Raw genomic sequence first — 18,685 nt, 5'->3', positions numbered from 1 at the left:
CAATACAACCACATTATGGCTTACTGTGCAACGAGACTGGTAGAAACGACTTAGCACCACAGTGAGCAATAGTTAATCCCCCCTTTCTAATTACAGAGCTACTGCAGAAAGCTCCTGGAGGCAAATTAGATTTAACTGATGTATTTCTTTTCTTTAGTAATGGCTAATTTAAAAGATTAGTTGGTTGTAAATGCACAGAACCTAGTGCCTTTATTGTATGGATAAAATATGTTTGGTTTTGAGTCTGTGCTTTTAGGGGGGACACTAGTAATTTTAACATTTGTCATTATACTTTAATGAATCCATAAAGTTTTGTCTCATTGTGAAGCAATAGTTTAATGGTGCTGACCCAGCAGCAACTCAAATTTCAAGTAAGTAAATAATTACAGTTCCACTGCATTGTCTGCCATCTCTATCGTTTTTGTAGTTTCCCACAATGACGTCTGAATTGCTTTATCAATAAAAGGGAATTTGACAAGTGAGTGGGATGTTTGAAAAGAAAGAGACAGAAAAACAAGATGAAACACAGAAAAAGAATCAACAAATATCAAATGGCTGTGGTAATATGCAATATTGCGATTTGAGTTTTTCACAAGGTCAAAATTATTCTGAATAAACAATTCTTAGATAAATAATTGTAAGAAATGCATCAAACATAATTAATTAAAAGTGAAACCAACATTACCATTGTACAATTTTAACAATGTTTTATGCTTTGGGGGTATTTAACTAAATGTGCAGTTGTCTTAGTTGTGCATAATATTTTACATGATTTGGCTTCTGAGGCTACTGAGTGGTTTTATTGAACAAAATCACTTGAGTTTTGAAGATGCTCAAGAATTGCATTCAGTCTCTATGGGATCCAGCTGTCGTTTAGAAAACTGGGCTGTTATGACTCAGTTTGCTCTAGAAATATATAAAATTGAATATTGTATCCAATAAAAGATGTACTCAAGCTTTAAAATGTTTTCATTTTAGTCTCTTGATAATTCGCTTTCAGAAGGTCATGTAGTTTCATTATAAGTCAAGGAAAGGGTATTCATATAGAGCACATTTGAGCATCAACACTTTACTTCATGAAAACATAAAAGCCAATTATGAAGTAGTAAACATTACATTTTGTCAAATGCCATCATCAACATCAGCAACCAAATGTATATCAAATATGTTGATCAATGTTTCACTAACTCAAAGGCAGTTCTAAACGGGCGGGTTTTTTAGTCTTGATTTGAAGAAATTCAGTTTTTCAACATTTTTGCAGTTGTCTGGAAGTTTGTTCAAGAAAATAAATGCTACTTCCCCATGTTTGGTTCTAGTTCTGGGGAAGCAGAGTACACTAGAACCAGAAGACCTGATTGGACTGGAAGATAATGCGTTTTTATTGTTTTATAATTTATTCTTGCCTGCAAGAGATTTGGAGATACAAACTCCTGTGCATGGTCCCCTGTGAAATTTTTTTTATATACACAGTCATGTTCAATAAATTCTATTATTAGAAAACTAATTTATTTCGGTAACTTAATTCAGTAAATGAAACGCTACACAAATCAATTACACACTAATGTTTTCATCCCTTTGTGTTATTTATAAAAAATGATTTTGCTTATAGCTAATGAAAATGGAAGACTTAAGATCAGAATATTTCCCTACATTAATAAAAATACATTTGAAAGTCCACACTGAACTGTGACTTAATGACAAATATTGTAATACTTGCTTAAAGGTTGTTATTTTCAATTGAAGCGCATCCATCTACATATTGTAATTTATTGAATAATAGTTAGCTTATTAGTTTTAGTTTTTGTTGTTTGTTTGTTGTTCAATGTCAGAGCTGAACAGTGTCATAGTTGATAAAACTGTTGTCTGGGTTTGAACCCCCTCCAGGGATCTTTCTACATGGACTTCCATGTTCTCCTTTCTGTGGTTTCTCTCCGGGTTCTTCACTGTCTAAATGCACACCGGTTGGGATAATTCATTAATCCATCCATTTTCTTACACCCTTGTCCCTAGTGGGGTCGGGAAGGGTGCTAATGCCTATCTCCAGCGAGACATTTCGGGTGATACACCCTGGGCAGGTCGCCAGTCCATCGCAGGGGTTAGGATTTGTTTTTTTCGAAATAATCCGGTGGACGTTTGAATTTATCATGAATTACTTGTGGCTAACCAGCAGTAGGCGCTGTTGAGCCACACACTGTTTCTAGAATTATCTCACAGCGCGTGCCCACGCTCCAAGCAAGCGGGTAACGTCCTCTCGAGATATCAAGAAAACTCCGCGATACTTTGAGGGACTTCAACGTTTCGGTTGAAAACCTCAGAGTTTAGGTTTAGGTTTCAGTCATCACATTTGCCCGGATTTTTATTATATAACACCGCTAGGTAGCCCGTAGTCAGACGAAGAAGTTCATCTGCTATACTGTAAAGATGTAAGTCTTGTTTATATGTGTACTAGCAGTCGATTGTTGCTAATATGCGCTTAGTCTTTGAAGTGCTGTAATGCGGATCAACTAGCTAACATTAGCTCATTGAGCTAGCACACGAGTTAGCATTAGCTGTGCAGTTAACATTTATTGTTACAGGACTAAAAACCAACACAAATAGTTAAACCTACATATCCTTGTAGCTTAACATAACCTTTTCCAACTAGCCCCGAACGTTTAATTGTAGCTTACGTTGTATGCGCCCCATATTATCAGTTAAGTTAACATTAGCTGGCAAGCTAAAGTCAACTAACAGTACTAGGTTAAAGTTAGAACCGAGGAGGAATGCTGTCATGGTGTGAAGATTTCACTTTGAGTAAAACCAGTGAAACGAGTAAAAACTCGTTCAAAGCCAGTACGTGTAATTCAGAACAAATATTTGACATTCAAAAAAACACAGATTACAACAATTGTAAGTCAAAGCACAACCGTTTTGCCACCTAGTTAGGTTGCAGAGAAATCTTCCTTGGTTACAATTCCTGTATAAAACCGAAAGCACTCAGTCTTGCCCTGTTAAATGGTTTAAAGATGTGATTATATGATATTTTCTCTCTGTAATAAAATGTAACATAACTCGGATAGCTTCACCCTGCACACGCGACCCAGCAGATCAAAATAACCACTAGGTTGACAGTCTAATGTGAAAAGGAAATATGTTGTCGTTAATTCCTTCTTTCTGTTCATCAATAGCATGGCCCATTTGCCACAGCATGGCCCATTTCCCACCCTATGTGCCATAGCTAAATGGTATGACAGACGAGACTTTGTTTTTGTAGAGTTCTGCGTGGAAGACAGTAAAGATGTACATGTCCAGTTTGACAAGTCAAAATTTGAGTTTAGGTAAGTTATGTTTAAAGTGCACTAGATGGTAAGTCTCCTTGTATTTGTATAAAAATGTGATGTGTTTTGTGAAATCCAGTCATCTGTGTGGACCAAATTTAAGAAAAACTGGGTGTACTGTATGGTGACTTCCCTTTCTGTCATTTTACAGTTGTGTCAGCAGAAGAGACAAATACTACAATGACATTGAGCTTTTTGGGGAAATTGATCCCAAAGTAAGATTAACATCTGCAGAACTAGTTAAAGTTTTAGGATGAGTTTTACTTCTCAAGGGCTGTTAATAAATTGATAATCTATGTAATTTACAGCAATCAAAACACAGCCGCACAGACAGGTCTGTGCAGTGTTGTTTACAAAAAGCAGAAGTTGGGAAACCATGGCCACGACTTACCAAAGAAAAAGCAAAGGTAACTTTAAATTTAAGGCATTTTTTCTTAATTGTTTATTGTCAAACAAACATCTTCACACTGCTGTTCAAAAGTACTTTTCATAAACTTAAAAAAGAAAAGTGATTGTCTTTTGGAAATAAGCTCTGCTGTCTTCAGGTGTTTAGATCATGACATCTTCTTGTACAAATGTGCAAGAAATCTGATGCTATTCAATTAAATTGTAGTGAGACAGTTAGATAATGGAGCTTTATTACTTTTTAAATGTTGTATTAAATACACTGTAAGTCTTTCCTCTTATGTTTTTTCCACTTATTTTCTACATTGTGTGATCTTTTAAAAGATCTTAATTTTGTTGTACAGTGTGTAAGCCCTACACAAACAAAGTTATTCATTCATTTAATGAATCTAAATTTAAGAATTTGACAAAATGCTGTTTACGTGCAGGTAAATAGTATTTTTTGGTTGTATAACTCTGTTCCATCCCCTAGTTTAAATGGTTGAGTGTGGATTTCAACAACTGGAGAGACTGGGACGATGACTCGGATGAGGACATGTCAAGTTTTGACAACTTCTCTGAGGTAATTGAGTGAAAAACTGTCAGCATTTATTTGTTTATTCAAAGATCCCCTTTACCGTAGTAGAAACTAATGGGCTCGACAACAAAAACTACAATTAATTATTCTTTCACAGACGTTACAATAAAGACATAATGGTATTCCTTAAGACACAAACTAAAATAAATTAAACACAAAATTCAAATCAACTCCAACAGTTATAATGTTTTACAAACATTACGAAAAGACATGCTGATTTATGTACGTCATGCATCTTTTTTTTCCCCTTTTTCTTCAGATGATGAACAACATGGGTGGAGATGATTTACCCGATTTTGATGGTGCAGAAGAAGTTAGTTATGTTTATTATTTTCTGATGATTTTCTTGAAGTTTACCAGGTGAAATTCGAGTTCCCATAATTTTGTTTTTGTGTTTCAGCATGATTCTGCAGACGGAGATGATGAAAGTAAGTATGACTTTTAAAAAAAAACAGCAAAGTTGTAGTTTTTTTTTATTGAGAACACAGGAATATCATTCTTTATATGTAGAAGAATATCACAGTATAATATCTTTGAAAGGTTCACATACAGTATATGACAAGTTCAGTTAAAGTGAAACTCGTATAACGTCATTACCATGGGAGTGAAACATTTCAAGTGATTTATGTTACCGTTGATGAATATTTCTCGCAGCTAATGAAAAGCTGAAAATTCAGTTTCTTAGGAAATTTAAATGGTACATAAAACTAATTTAAAAGGAATTCAAACACAGAAAAGTTAGTCTATCACAAAGCATGTCCATGTGCTGTACAGTACATGGTCGAGACTCTTGACATTAACTTCATTAACACCAATGAAGTCTGGCGTAGAGGAGAAAGGCCTGTGATTCTGCTGAGGTGTTAAGTTATGGTTGCTGCAGTTATGACCTTCAGGGTTTCTCTTATCTTACTCTTGATGATAATCCATAGAGTCTCTGCAGGGTTTAGATGAGAGGAGTTTGCTGGCTCATCGAACACTCTGACACTGTTGCGTTCAAACGGTTACGTTTGGTACCTTTTGTCATTATGGACAGATGCCAAGTCCTGTTGAAAAATTAAATCAGGATCTCCATGAAGCCCATCAGCAGAGGGAAGAATTTAGTGCTTTAAAATCTCCTGGTAACAGGTGCTTGTGCTACTTTATCAGTTTTCCACTCAACCATTATTCCTCTAACACACAGGACTCTGAACAGCAGTGACCTCTTAAGACTTAGCTACCTTGTGGAAGATGGCAATGTCTATCTGCTGGACACTTTGCGGATGTGCCCTATACTAAATCAAGTGTCATTTATTGTATTTTGATTACTGAATTTAGATATTTTTTTACACTTAATTTTAAACTGTTTCTGCCTTTGTCATTGTTGTCAATGTTCCCCTCATTGGAATTGTTGTCTCTTGCAGAGATGCCAGACCTCGAGTAGGCAAACATGGTTGCCACCTCACTAGAGATCAAAACAAGTCGTGAGTCTGAAGAACGAAATTGGGCAATGAGTTGGCAGCCACATTGAAGAAGAACCTCTCTCTATACCCTGTTTCCAAAGTGAAATCCCTGCAGAGAGCGACGGGGGGTGACTGTTGGATACAGACATGCACAGGCGTCCATAACAACATACAGTGCTGTGCTTTGCTGTTTTGTTCTGCATGGACGATTCTGTTCAAATGAAAATGTTGTTCCCTGGCTTAAATTACTATTGGGATGTGCTGATGTCTTATACCCTGTTTCTCTTCTGTTTTGTTGTTTTTTTTTTGTTTTTTTTTCTGGTGTCAGGTTATGTAAACACATTGTGATTTTTAATGACAAAAAAGAAACTGAAAATGCCTATTTTCCAAGAAGTACATTTTCTAATGACAGACTTTCCCCTCTTTAATGTTTGTATTGTAAATTGCACTTATGTTTAATTTAAGTGGCAAGAGTTCTGCTTTAAATTGGTTTTTTGATGTCTTTGGTCATATGCAAATATTTAACAGTAATTTCACGTTTTTTGATATGTCGCAGCATTTAAAATTAACATGCTTGTACAACTACAGATTTGTTAAAAATATGGCGGTTGAGTTTACGATCTTATGTGTTCACATCTTGGAAAGGCATTGTTTTCTTTATGCAATCCATTAAAGAGATCTTTCATTGTTGCAAATAAAACAGATAAGTGTTTTTTTTTTTTTTATCGTATGAAGTGAGAAGATAAATTGCATTTTTCTGAAAGTTAAGCATAACTTATGCATAACATGAACAACAAATATGCTTTGAATGCACATGTTTCGATTCTCGGTGTCAAATGTGTTCATTGTAGGCAGTGGGATTTTAAGAAATATTTTTAATCAACTTTATTTTACCATTGACCACTCGTCATAAACGGGACAATAGTTATTAGTTATTTGGTATTTTTTAAAATCCATCCAGAGTCGAGATGCTCTACGTTATCCAAATTATTGGATCACTGACCGTACACTACAGCAGTCACAAACTATTTTACTACAAATATGCTTCCTGTACCAGGGTGGACCTATAATGCAACTTCAATTAAATAGTGTAAACAATAATTCACTGCACATGTTTATTTATAATGAAATTTGTTGTGTAGTCACTGAATGAAGAACATGCATATGCCCACTCTAATATTTGACTAAATCTCCACTGGCAAACTTAAGCTTGACCTCAAGCTTTTTATTTCAAATATTCACAAACTAATTTCTTGTGAATATTTGACCACGGAAATAAGTACAAGCGTCCATTTCTTAGTTGGTTTTATGAAAAAAGAAATAAAAATTGAGACAGTCATGTTGAGATGTGAGAAGAGACCTGGATGTTAAGCAGAGTTAAAAACATTTTAGTTGAGTTTATTTAGTCAAATTCAGAAATTTCATTAGCCAACTTTATTCATTCTTTGATATAATTTTCCTGTTGATTCTCCCAATTATTTCCAGTTTCACTCATCGGACAAAATCTGTCTCCAGGGGGCATGCCGTGGTGTCGTAGGGGGTAGCTCAGATAGCCATGTTTGGAGGCCTTGAGTCCTCGACGTGGCTGTCGCGAGTTCAACTCCCGGACCCAACGATATTTGCCACATGTCTTCTCTCCTCTCCTTCCCCCTTTCCTGTCAACCTACTTTCACATTAGGGACACTAGAGCCCACAAAAGACCCCCTGGAGGGGTAAAAAAAAAAAAAATCCGTCTCCAGATGAAAAGGAATGGATTGGGATTTGTATATAACCCAGGAACTAAATGGCTTAAAATCAAACATAAACATAAGAACGATCACCAGACTGGTCTTTTAATGGATAAAGCAGGGCAAAATGAAACTTCTGGAATGACCCCAACCGCAGACCAATTCAAATCTCATGGACAACTGTTCATACACATGTCCATTCCCGGAAATCTTCCAATTTAATCAGTTACGCCATTTTTGAAACCTAAAGTCATCAACTATCTAACCAGAAATGAGACAGAAGCTCCCATTTGCTACATAAAGTGAATGCTGCAGGTGCAACTGATTGTAGGAGATTTAACTAGATATTAGTGGGAGGAGTGTGTGGATGTTTGAGCTTTTATAGCTTAAATTAAAACCTGTATACTCATTTTTCGCTTTAAAAATGTGTTACGGTTCTAAGATTAACTTCAGGAAAAGATTGAAATTTAACCTGGTAGCAGTGTTGGTGATGACTTTATGCGAACTTCAGTGGAACATGAATAGTTTGCATGTCACTGTGCTGCCTTATAAGGACCTCTGTCCTGTTCTGCATCCTTTTACTTGGAGCCGCTGGTAGGGAGTTACCGTCTTTACTTTCACACAGACTAAAAAGGGAAATACCCAGTTTCATTCCTCTTTTCTGAATATTTGAGGTGTAAATTAGTTGTGGTTCAGTTTTGCTGTCTGTGAATTTTCAAACGGTGACCTTCAATTTTAGACTTCCCTTAACATCAGGGAAATACAACTAGTTAGCTTTTATACACTATTTGATGCTCATCAAATCTAGTCTAAAGCCCAACTCAGAATTTCAAACACACACACAATTATACAGTCCACAATTATGCTAGCAGAGGGCTTCTCAAAGGTATTGTAATTTAATCATGTAGTCTAAATTTCCTTCTTCTCTGGCAAGTCTTTACTGCTGTACAGTTTTTATAGAGCTTGTCTGCCCCAGTGTGAGATGTTTAGGGGCTGCAGGTTATGTGTGCGTCAGCAGTCTGGACCAAGAGAACAGAAAAACACAATGCAAGCATCTTTTCCAACACCCTCCAAACAAAACTATAGGCTTAAATGTACAAAAGCTGGCTTAGAGAGACATGGGGAGTGGGAGGACAAAACTTCCCAACCTGTTAACTAATGAACTTTTTGAAATGATCGATGTTTTGTTTAGTTATTTATTTAATTTTTCCAAAATCAAGACAGCTGTCAAAATCAAAATGACCAAATTCTTTTTGCTGTTTGGCAAAAATCTGCCAGTTGAATTTGTAAACATGTTTCACGCCACTGATAAAAATCTGGACCATGTACAGATCAAAAGTGAAACAAGTACTAAGTTAGCCACTCACAGGTGCAGGGAAGAGAACTTGCAGATCTGAATATGACTGCAAGAAAAACAGACCATAGAAACCAGCAGAAACTGTTACTGCTAGCGTTTTGTTTCCATGCGTGAAAGGCACAAAAAGCAGTAAGGTCAGCATAAACCTTTCAGAGAGCAGCGGCCGTCCCTGTAGCTGTCCTGGTCAGCATGACGCTCCAGTGCAGAAGCTCAATACCACGGCTGCTCTCCCCTCTTCCTCTGTGGCCGTGGATTTTCCACCGCTTTATCCGACCTGAGCCTACAAACCAATCCACAGCACACAATGCATAACTCTGTCTAATCAGTTCTGCTGCAGAACTGTTTTTTTTTTTATTCAGAGCATAAGGCTGGGAAATTACTGGAGCCTTATGGATTCCAGCGTTGATTAGAGTTCATCTGAGTTCTGCTTTAAAAATAAGGCCATAAACGTGTGGAAGATCAGTCGTTTCTATACTGTATGTGCTATTGACTGGCACCCTTACATGTTTAGCATGTAAGAAGAAAATAAGGCCAGAAAGAAGTTTTTTAATGTAAAAGCAGTCACCTCAAGCAGTCATCTGTTCTCAACAGACTTACAACCAAATGCATTCCAGAAAAAATAGTGATTGTGAAATGAAACACGCAGGGAGGTGGAAGTGTCATGGTTTGGGGAGGCGTTGCTGCTCCAGGAACTGGTCAGCTCACCAACATGAGCTGACCACATTACCGATGCTGCTGGAGGAAAATGAGAGACTATTAAAGCTGAAGCAGAACAGAAACTTGTGACGATAATCTAAAATATAACAGTGAATACACTAACTACTGGCTGTGAAATAATAAATGGAAAGTTCTGGACAAAGTCAAACGTGCTGAAAAGTGTGTGTCCAAACCGGGAGAACATGCAGCACTTGTAGACGTGGTTACAAGACCTCTTTTTCTCTTCATATTTTCATTAGCAACTAAGAATAAAAAATAAGTTATTAAGGTAGCAATAACAACAGATAAGTTACTAAATATATATTTTTTTGTAAGTACAAAACCAAAGGAAATTGGTTATTGTTACTGTGTTTGAAGTTTTACTCAGGTGTTATTCATTCTTAAATTTCTTTATTTGTTCCAACCTTGTAATTACGGCAAACAAATGGGAAAATCCAAAATCGAATCAGCGTCACATTAAATTTGCGATGCTGGTGTGGAAAGAAAGACATTTTTTTCTATAGAAAAACGTTTTACTGCCATCATGGTTTCCACCAGGTTGTTAGACTTTTTTTCATCCTAAGGTAATTAATCCCCAATAAAAAGTTTAATGTTTGGCGAAGACATACTGTTGCTCTTCCCAAAAGATTTTTATTACTTAGTGTGACTTTTATCATCAATCATTATTTTAAAATCACCTCTTATAACAACTAAACCCAGGAGTGTTCCTGGAGTAGAAAGCTCCCCTCAGCCTCCATGTGTCAAACTGTTTGTCCAAAGGACCAACTAGCAAAAGAAGGGTTAAGTAACCTTGTTTTGATTTGTGATATTGTCCGCTGACCCCTCCCCTTGGCTCAATGAGTCTGTCATGGTGTTGGTGGGTTATAAAAAGGCCTCTGAGGTCCCCCCGCTCTGATAAAGAGGCTTAATGTCTGCAGGACATGCTTAACGTTTGTCTATCCATGTTACTCTTCTAACAACCAGCGAGAGTTGGCATATAGATGCACAGAGACTGGCTTACTGCTCCACTCAGGAGCTTTTTATGACAAAAATCTGATTTAAGAAGGAATTTGTGCATTTTACTCACAGCTACATGCTGAGGCCTTTATGTGTTGTTACATTTAGCTTTAGAGAGACAGTTTCTGTTTGAGTGCTTTTTGGTCTGTATTTTTTGGACATTTTCTCCTTTAGGTTGATTAGTTAGTCCCCAGGTGTTTAGACGCTGCTTTTTGACTTTGTACGATCATGTGGGAGTTCAGGTCTATGTCTTTCTGGCGAGCGGTCTTCGCAGAGTTCTATGGCACCATGTTCTTTGTATTCTTTGGGCTGGGAGCGGCCCTCCGCTGGACCACAGGCCCCCACAATGTTCTTCATGTTGCCTTTTGCTTTGGACTGGCGGCTGCCACCTTCATCCAGTCCATCGGTCACATCAGCGGGGGACACATCAACCCAGCTGTCACCTTCGCTTACCTGATCGGATCCCAAATGTCCATGTTCCGGGCTTTCTTCTACATCATAGCCCAGTGTCTCGGAGCGCTGGCCGGTGCTGCTGTGCTGTACGGCGTCACACCCAACAACATGAGGGGGAACTTGGCACTGAATACGGTAAGGTGACCAGAGTAGTCAAGTGGGAATGAAATTTTTTACTTCTGCACTGTAATGAAGAAAGATGGGACGGGACCACCCAATCTGCAGATTGAAAATAACCTGACATATGTCCCAAATATAGAACACCTTCTCTTTAATTTCAATTTTCTCCTTGTCTTCTTTCTAAACGGTCTCTTACAGCTGCAGCCAGGCATCAGCCTTGGCATGGCCACCACGATCGAGATCTTCCTCACCCTCCAGCTTGTCATCTGCGTCTTTGCTGTGACAGATGAGAGGCGCAACGGACGCCTGGGCTCTGCTGCTCTTGCCATCGGCTTCTCTGTGCTCATTGGGCATCTGTTTGGGGTAAGAAGCCAGCTCAGACTGCAAATGTTTTCAAAATTATTTTTTAGGTTAATCAAAGAGCAAACTCTAGCCTTTTGATGCATGAATTAGGTTTTTCAGAAGCACAAAAACAAAGCTTAGATAAACTAAGATAGACCATGTTTTGGGTTTAAACTTGCTGGATCAGCAGCATTGTAACATGGAAAACCTCAAACTTCCTCAGCATCGTAGCTACTACCGGATCTTCATTAACATCCTATTGAGATGGATGATTTCCGTCGTTGAAGGCAGATGTCCTGCAGTGCTTTAGAAACGGTCCGGCTACAGGTCGCTCACCTCAATAAAAAGCATTACAAGTAGGAATACATTAAATCCAATACAATTTATACATCTATAAGATTTAAGATTAAAGTCATCAATAAATTTTACCAACATGAATCTTCTGACTGAAAGTAATATTAATGTTTTGGAGTGGTTTAAACAGATGACTTAAGTACATCTTAGGTAAAAATTAGGGTAATGGCAAGGAGAGCTTTCATCCTCAAAGAATTGGACCTGCATCATGCATAAATTCTAATGATGTGGTTGAATGAAAACACCTCAAATCTAAATGTATCAGGGCTATGAAAATGTTTGGCTTTGACTGTGTTTCCTCAGCCTACCACAAATTTTGAAGAAACCTGCTAATCACCAAATTATTTGACTCAGGAGGGTTCAAGCAGAGCCACATCTAAAACATGCAGGACAACGGCCTGTCCTTCTCTGGATGATATTCATGATCGCGGTTGCTAGGACTGTCTTCCTCTCACATAAATTTTAGCTCCACTATCTTCCTCATAGGTATTGTTTTGCTAACTTAAATTGCAATAGCCTAAAAATAGATTAAACTAATCTATTAGAGAACTAAAAATATATTTCCTGTGTTATTTAAGTTTCTTAAATGATATAGTCAAAATCATGGCAAACACTTCAGGCAGAATATACCCAGTGTTACATAATTTCTACTATGAAGGACATCCATCCATCCATCCATCCATCCATCCATCCATCCATCCATCCATCCATCCATCCATCCATCCATCCATCCATCCATCCATCCATCCATCCATCCATCCATCCATCCATCCATCCATCCATCCATCCATCCATCCATTTTCTAACACCCTTGTCCCTACTGAGGTCGGGAGGGGTGCTGGTGCCTATCTCCAGCTCCTTCTAACACCCTTTCAACGTAAAATCAATACATCAAGACTATAAATGAACAACATTGACTAGTATGTTAGATTTAGTGACCACCAAGTGTTAAATGAGCAGACAAGGAGCAACAATGCTGAACCACTTTATCTGCCTGTCGCTTAGATGTACTACACAGGAGCGGGAATGAATCCAGCAAGGTCCTTCGCCCCTGCTGTCCTTGTCAGGAACTTTGTTAACCACTGGGTAAGATGTATAAATACGTTTGCTCTACAAAGAAATCCAAACCAAATTGTTGTGGTATTTCTATATCAGCTATGCTGGTTTTCATCCTGTCCAGGTGTACTGGGTGGGACCCATGATCGGCGGTGCCATAGGTGCTCTGCTCTATGACTTCCTGCTGTTCCCACGCATGCGTGGTCTCTCCGAGAGGCTGGCCACGCTGAAGGGCACCCGGCCCCCAGAGGCCGAGGCCCAGCAGGAGACCAGGGGAGAGTCCATTGAGCTTAAGACACAGGCCCTATAAATCTGGACATTTGCTTTCTGACACCCCCAACCTCTTTCACACCTCTTCCACCTGTAGCGCCACACTCTGCACCCTTGGTTCCTGGTCCATCCGCAGCCCACACACTGTTTTTGCACGCATGCCTCCTCTCGTTCCTCAACAATTGCAAAGAGCCCCCTTGTCATCCTTGTCGTGCTCCCTACAGGACTTATAGAAAGGGCATGCACTGCCCCGATTAACTTACTTAATCTCACCTACGCCCATTTTTCCTTCTCCTGTTCCCAAAGTTGGAGGGTTGGAGGAGGACTTGCCGCTAAAGGAAGCACCCCATGCCCTGTAGCAGGGTGAATCAATTACTCCTTGCTGACCAGACAGCTATAACTGCCAGGGATAGTGGTGCTATTTCCATCTTTACTTCCCTTTCTGTTTATTTTCCCTGCCTTTCATTTCGCTAGGAGTGAAGCTACAGTAGAACAAAGGACCTCCGCCTGCATTTCCAATTTTGATTGAGCGTGATCTCGCTCTGTGTTTTGTTTCACAAACTTTGGCCAAGATATGTATTGGTATTGTTTTTGCCTTTTCTTTCTTTTAGCTGTATGTGTGTGTATATGCAAGCCTGTGTGATAAGAGTGATGGTGAGAAAGACAAATTGAGTGCGCCTGCTCGTCTGTGTGTATGTGTATGCTTGTTTTACAAGATATTTTCCCTGAAATGTCATTGCTAAAATTGTTTGTATAATGAGTTATATAATGTCACATTACGTTAGAGATGTGTCACCATTTTTTTTTGCCCTAAATGAAAAAGTATAATTTACTGTAAAATTCCAAGAAATTTGCATGTTTAGGGTAATTGTATCTTTCTCCTAAGGGGATAAATCTGGATTTCAATCACGGCTTAAAGCTCCTTTCAAACACTTGAGCATTTGTGTCTCATGTAGTAAAGCCCCTATAAAATGCTATTTATTTTTAAAATAAAGATCCACAATTAACTTTTTTTTTTTTCTTTCAGGCAGATTTTTTTAAGTGCCAATATTAAGTTTTATTATTTTACCCAGAACCGTAGCATATTACTTTATAAGTAAATAATTTGTTCGCAACATCCACATTTGGATCATATGCAGTAATTGTGTTGGTTTATGCTTTCTTTGACTTTCTGACAAAATTTTGTACCCAGAGCTTTAGAGCAGCGCTGACCAAAGACCCATGTACAGGCGTATTTGAGTTATTACATTTTATTTACTTAGTCCTACCAAGGAAAAACAAGGAGAGCAAACTCGACTCGCTGTCCTGAAGATCAGGTGTTTTTTTGTTTCATTGGCATTGTGCTACTTTGCGTAAATTATACATCAGAGAACTTAAATTTTGTGTTAATAAAGGCAGACTCCATGAGGTGGGACAGCTGTAGTCTGTTCAAGTTGAAAGGCTCAATTCTGTTAAATTTGAAATTTAACAGAGTGCATCTTGATTTTCATAGTCTTCAAGACGAAGATTGAAGTTTGAAATTGTATTTGTTCCCTTCTTCCTGTCTTTGGGACGTGGCTCAGAGAGAAGTTAGCATTTTGCTAGTTTTGCTAGAACATTTCTTGAACCAAGCTTTGTAAACTGATTCTGTTTCTGCTTCCTTTACATAACACCTTCACTTAATTTCCTTTTTTACTCCCAGAGTGATTTCCATGGCTGTGGTTGAGTAGAATTTACATTTTCAAATTTTTTTTAAATTAGATTGTTTTCTAATGGAAACGTTATGATGTACAGTGTAAGATTTTTTTTCTTAAAAAAAAAGGCTGTTGAAAATGGACGAAAAGTGGATTGATATAGTATAAGATGCTCGCTAATCCATGTTATCATAGATTAAACAAATCCTGCTATGTACAAACATTCAACTGGTCATCCACTGTGGTAACAGGCATAGTTTGGGGCATAATTGGCTTTAAATGTAAAGAAAAAAAAATCTGTTTGCAATTTCTGTTTGTGTTCTTTTCGAGTTTATTTGGAGTGTATACAATCAATTACAAGACAAAACATTTGCATATGGAAAATCTTAGACATATGGAAGAATAAGATGGATTAACGTTTCTGGTCCCAGCTCTATTTACAAGAACAAAACCCAGAGGTTATTTCTGTGACTCATCTATGTGCTGCTGCTTCTAGTAGGGAAACTGCAGTGTTTTTGAAATTCTGAAATAATACATGTGTAGATGAATGCATTTGTAAATAAATTCACCCAATTATTTTGGCAGTTTTAATTTTATGGCAGTTGAAATCTTATACATCACAACAATCAAGGACTTGTACCAAAAACCTGCATGACGTGTAAAACATGAAACATGCATGTGACAAGGAACATTAAAAATATTGGCATATATAGAAATATGTAAAAGGGATGGCTTAAAGTGGAAGCAATGTTAAAAACTGAATTTATTCAGCTTACACAGAATTGATTTGCATAAGGCTTAAATTAGAAAAAGAGTAACTATAAAAAAAAATTATATATATTTTTTACAATACGTTTTTAAAAGAGAATTTTCAGTACTGTACTCTTCATAGGAGGTTTGTTTTAAGCAGTTACAGGTAGCTAATATATTTCTTAATAAACAGATTTGTTTTTCCAGAAGGCTGAAGCTACCAGACAATCTGACTGGAGTCTAAGAAAGGGGTTTATGCCATGTTAAAATTAGTCCAGTCTCAAAGGTCCCCTGCCAGCTCCCACAAATGTTCCTTTAAAAACCTGTAAACAGAAACTATTTTTGCAGTAAATAAGCAAAACGTTTCCAGCCAGAGCAACAATCTGTTACAGTCGAAAAAATACAACAGCGATGTATAGGTATGTTGTAATTCAAATTAATTGCAATTCAAATTAACACGATCGTTATCTTCTTTAATGCTGCCTTACTTCATCAACACATGGTTTCTTTAGACAGACATACTTCGCAGTCAGTATTTTGCTGTGGTTTGAATGTTTCTGTATTAGGTCATTTCACCTTTTTACTAATTTGCAACCCATGTTATACCCAGAGACAGTGCAAGGGGTAATAATATTTTCAGTCACATAACCACATTTTCTCATAATCTCTTCAGTTGTAAGATTGTTCCAAAATCTTGGCATTCTGCTTAAACATCCATCACCTTCTTTAAAAATAATCATCTAATGCGAACATGTTGATAAGAAAAAACTGCCATGAGCATCTTGCATTTTCAAAATATGAGTCGTTTTGAGAAGGCGGATCTCTCGTATAAGCAGTTAACTTCAGTCTTGAGGGGGAAAAACAAATCTGTATGTTTGCAAAACGGGTTTGCTGACAGATTACTAGTTATCAACTGAGGATAGGACAATAACAACATACTGTACAGTGTCAACAGAATGTTTTATAAATTGCGCACTATCCCTTTACTTTTGGTTGGAACTTTTGCTACATTTCGTTCTATCTTATAAGCTAATAAAGTATTTAAATCACACAACTTTTCATACAAAATAAAAGTGAAGCAGTTCAACTTGCAGATTTGTATTTACAAGCAAGAGAAGGACAACCAGTTTTAGCATTTGTAACGTTATCACTGGCCTAACATGCTAGCCCTCGTGTTGGTGTAGTTTCTGTGTCTTTCTAATATACTGATGATTTGCCTCATGTTTACTATTGGGTTTTAATGTGAGATAAATGTACAAATGTACAGTAACAGTGTTTGCCAAAGCTTTTTGAAAATACTGTCAACTAGAGTTTCATATATAAAAATAGTATAAAAAAATTTAGCTCATAGATATAACTAAAGTCTTGACTGTCAACTTTACTGCATCTGCCAGCTGTTATGAGCGTCCATCACCATGGTATAGTACTGCAGTCCGCAGTAATGAAAAAAAACCAAAATGATTATTGTTTATTATTGTTTTCTGTTGTGACTGAACCCATGTTCAACAAAGAACACGAACTATCAGACTATTCAGCATAAATATTGTCTAATATTGTATGGTTAAATGTTCAGCATGCAGTAACTGAAGTGTTTAGGTAAGGACAGATTATACAACTGAGAAAATACAATGTCACTAAAACCACCCCCAACGTCTCAAAAAAATAGCAGGACTACCAAAACATAACACCCAATAAACTGACAACTCACTTATTTAGCTTAAATCAAACCAAACAAACAAATGAATGAGGAGTTAACAAATGTACAAATCATGTTATATATATACAGTACAGACCAAAAGTTTGGACACACCTTTTAGTTCAATCAGTTTCCTTTATTTTCATGACTATTGACATTGTAGATTCACACTGAAGGCATCAAAACTATGAATAACACATGTGGAAATATGCACTAAACAAAAAAGTGTAAAACAATTGAAAATACCTCTTATATTCTAGTTTCTTCAAAGTAGCAACCTTTTGCTGTGATTACTGCTTTGCACACACTCTGCATTTTCTTGATGAGCTTCAAGAGGTAGTCACCTGAAATGGTTTTCACTTCATAGGTCAACCTGCCCTGTCAGGTTAATAAGTGGGATTTCTTCCCTTATAAATAGTCATGAAAATAAAGAAAACCTATTTTAATTGGAAGGTGTGTCCAAACTTTTGGTCTGTACTGTATGTGTGTGTGTTTTTCAAAGAAGTGCACCATTAAGCATAAAAACACAAATGACAAGAAAACCCCTTTAATTCAGATGGGTTTCCAATTTAAAGTATTCAAAGTGAACCGGTCATGTTGTGTTGCTGTGGTAGAGATAAATACTGGAAAGGAAAAGGGTGGCTCACATAATGTTGAATTTAAATAAAATAACTAAAGCAACAGCACCAGTAAAAAGCATCCATGAAGATTTTAGCTATTTTTTTAGCATTTTTAGTATTCAATATTCATACAATTTCCTTTTCTTTACATAAAGGGCTTATTTTTCCCTCTTACCTGTCAGTGGGAGTCCACAAGCTAGCAACACATTTTTGGATGCTAATTAAGGAATCCATGTTACCTGCATATTACACCGATTAAAATTAAGATAGACATTAAAATTGTTGCCATAAGCAAATTATATTCTTATCTTGAGGTGTTACTTTTAAATCGGGATTGGAAGATACATCCAGTGCCTTCACAAGAACGAGATTAGACAAGATTCACAAATCCTGTTTTAAAATAATCTATGCCAAGTGTAGAATAATCTAGTTCAAGATTAGTAAATAAAGTAATTTAGAATAAAAAAATAGATCAAATGTTGTACAGCATTGAAACAGTGAAATGGCCTTTTTGTATAAGATGCTAATTTGAACCACATCAGAGGCTAATAATGGTTAGCCAATTGTGGTATTAACACAGTGTTCATCGTAAAGACGGCTGTGGCAGCTGATGAGTCTCAAATAAATTGAAATAAATCACTCCACTTTACATAAAATAATCTAGATGTGTAGGAGATTTAAAATAACTGCCTACAAAAATGTTTTGAATTTTGATCCAGAGATGATCTAATGCAGTCAATAAAAATGTGGAATACCCTCTTAATTTAGTGCCCATATAGAGTTCACAAAATGAGCGCTGGCACATAATAGTTATCC

General features: G+C 37.1%; 2 protein-coding genes across 2 annotated transcripts; both read left to right on the top strand.

Moving 5' to 3' along the window:
* Positions 1–2,258: 2,258 nt before the first annotated feature.
* ptges3a (prostaglandin E synthase 3a (cytosolic)) lies at positions 2,259–6,440 on the top strand. Its single transcript, XM_032573749.1, has 8 exons — positions 2,259–2,423; positions 3,168–3,317; positions 3,469–3,532; positions 3,626–3,724; positions 4,195–4,284; positions 4,559–4,612; positions 4,700–4,727; positions 5,700–6,440. Exons 2-8 carry the CDS (start codon positions 3,169–3,171, stop codon positions 5,717–5,719), a joined length of 504 nt encoding a protein of 167 aa, XP_032429640.1. The 5' UTR covers positions 2,259–2,423; position 3,168; the 3' UTR covers positions 5,720–6,440.
* Positions 6,441–10,289: 3,849 nt separating this feature from the next.
* mipa (major intrinsic protein of lens fiber a) lies at positions 10,290–15,101 on the top strand. Its single transcript, XM_032573690.1, has 4 exons — positions 10,290–11,123; positions 11,307–11,471; positions 12,810–12,890; positions 12,985–15,101. Exons 1-4 carry the CDS (start codon positions 10,764–10,766, stop codon positions 13,168–13,170), a joined length of 792 nt encoding a protein of 263 aa, XP_032429581.1. The 5' UTR covers positions 10,290–10,763; the 3' UTR covers positions 13,171–15,101.
* Positions 15,102–18,685: the final 3,584 nt, after the last annotated feature.

Source organism: Xiphophorus hellerii, chromosome 1 (genome assembly GCF_003331165.1).
Source record: "Xiphophorus hellerii strain 12219 chromosome 1, Xiphophorus_hellerii-4.1, whole genome shotgun sequence".
Taxonomy (NCBI): Eukaryota; Metazoa; Chordata; class Actinopteri; order Cyprinodontiformes; family Poeciliidae; genus Xiphophorus; species Xiphophorus hellerii.
Note: the sequence above shows the minus strand (reverse complement) of the source record. Positions and strands in the feature narration are given on the sequence as shown.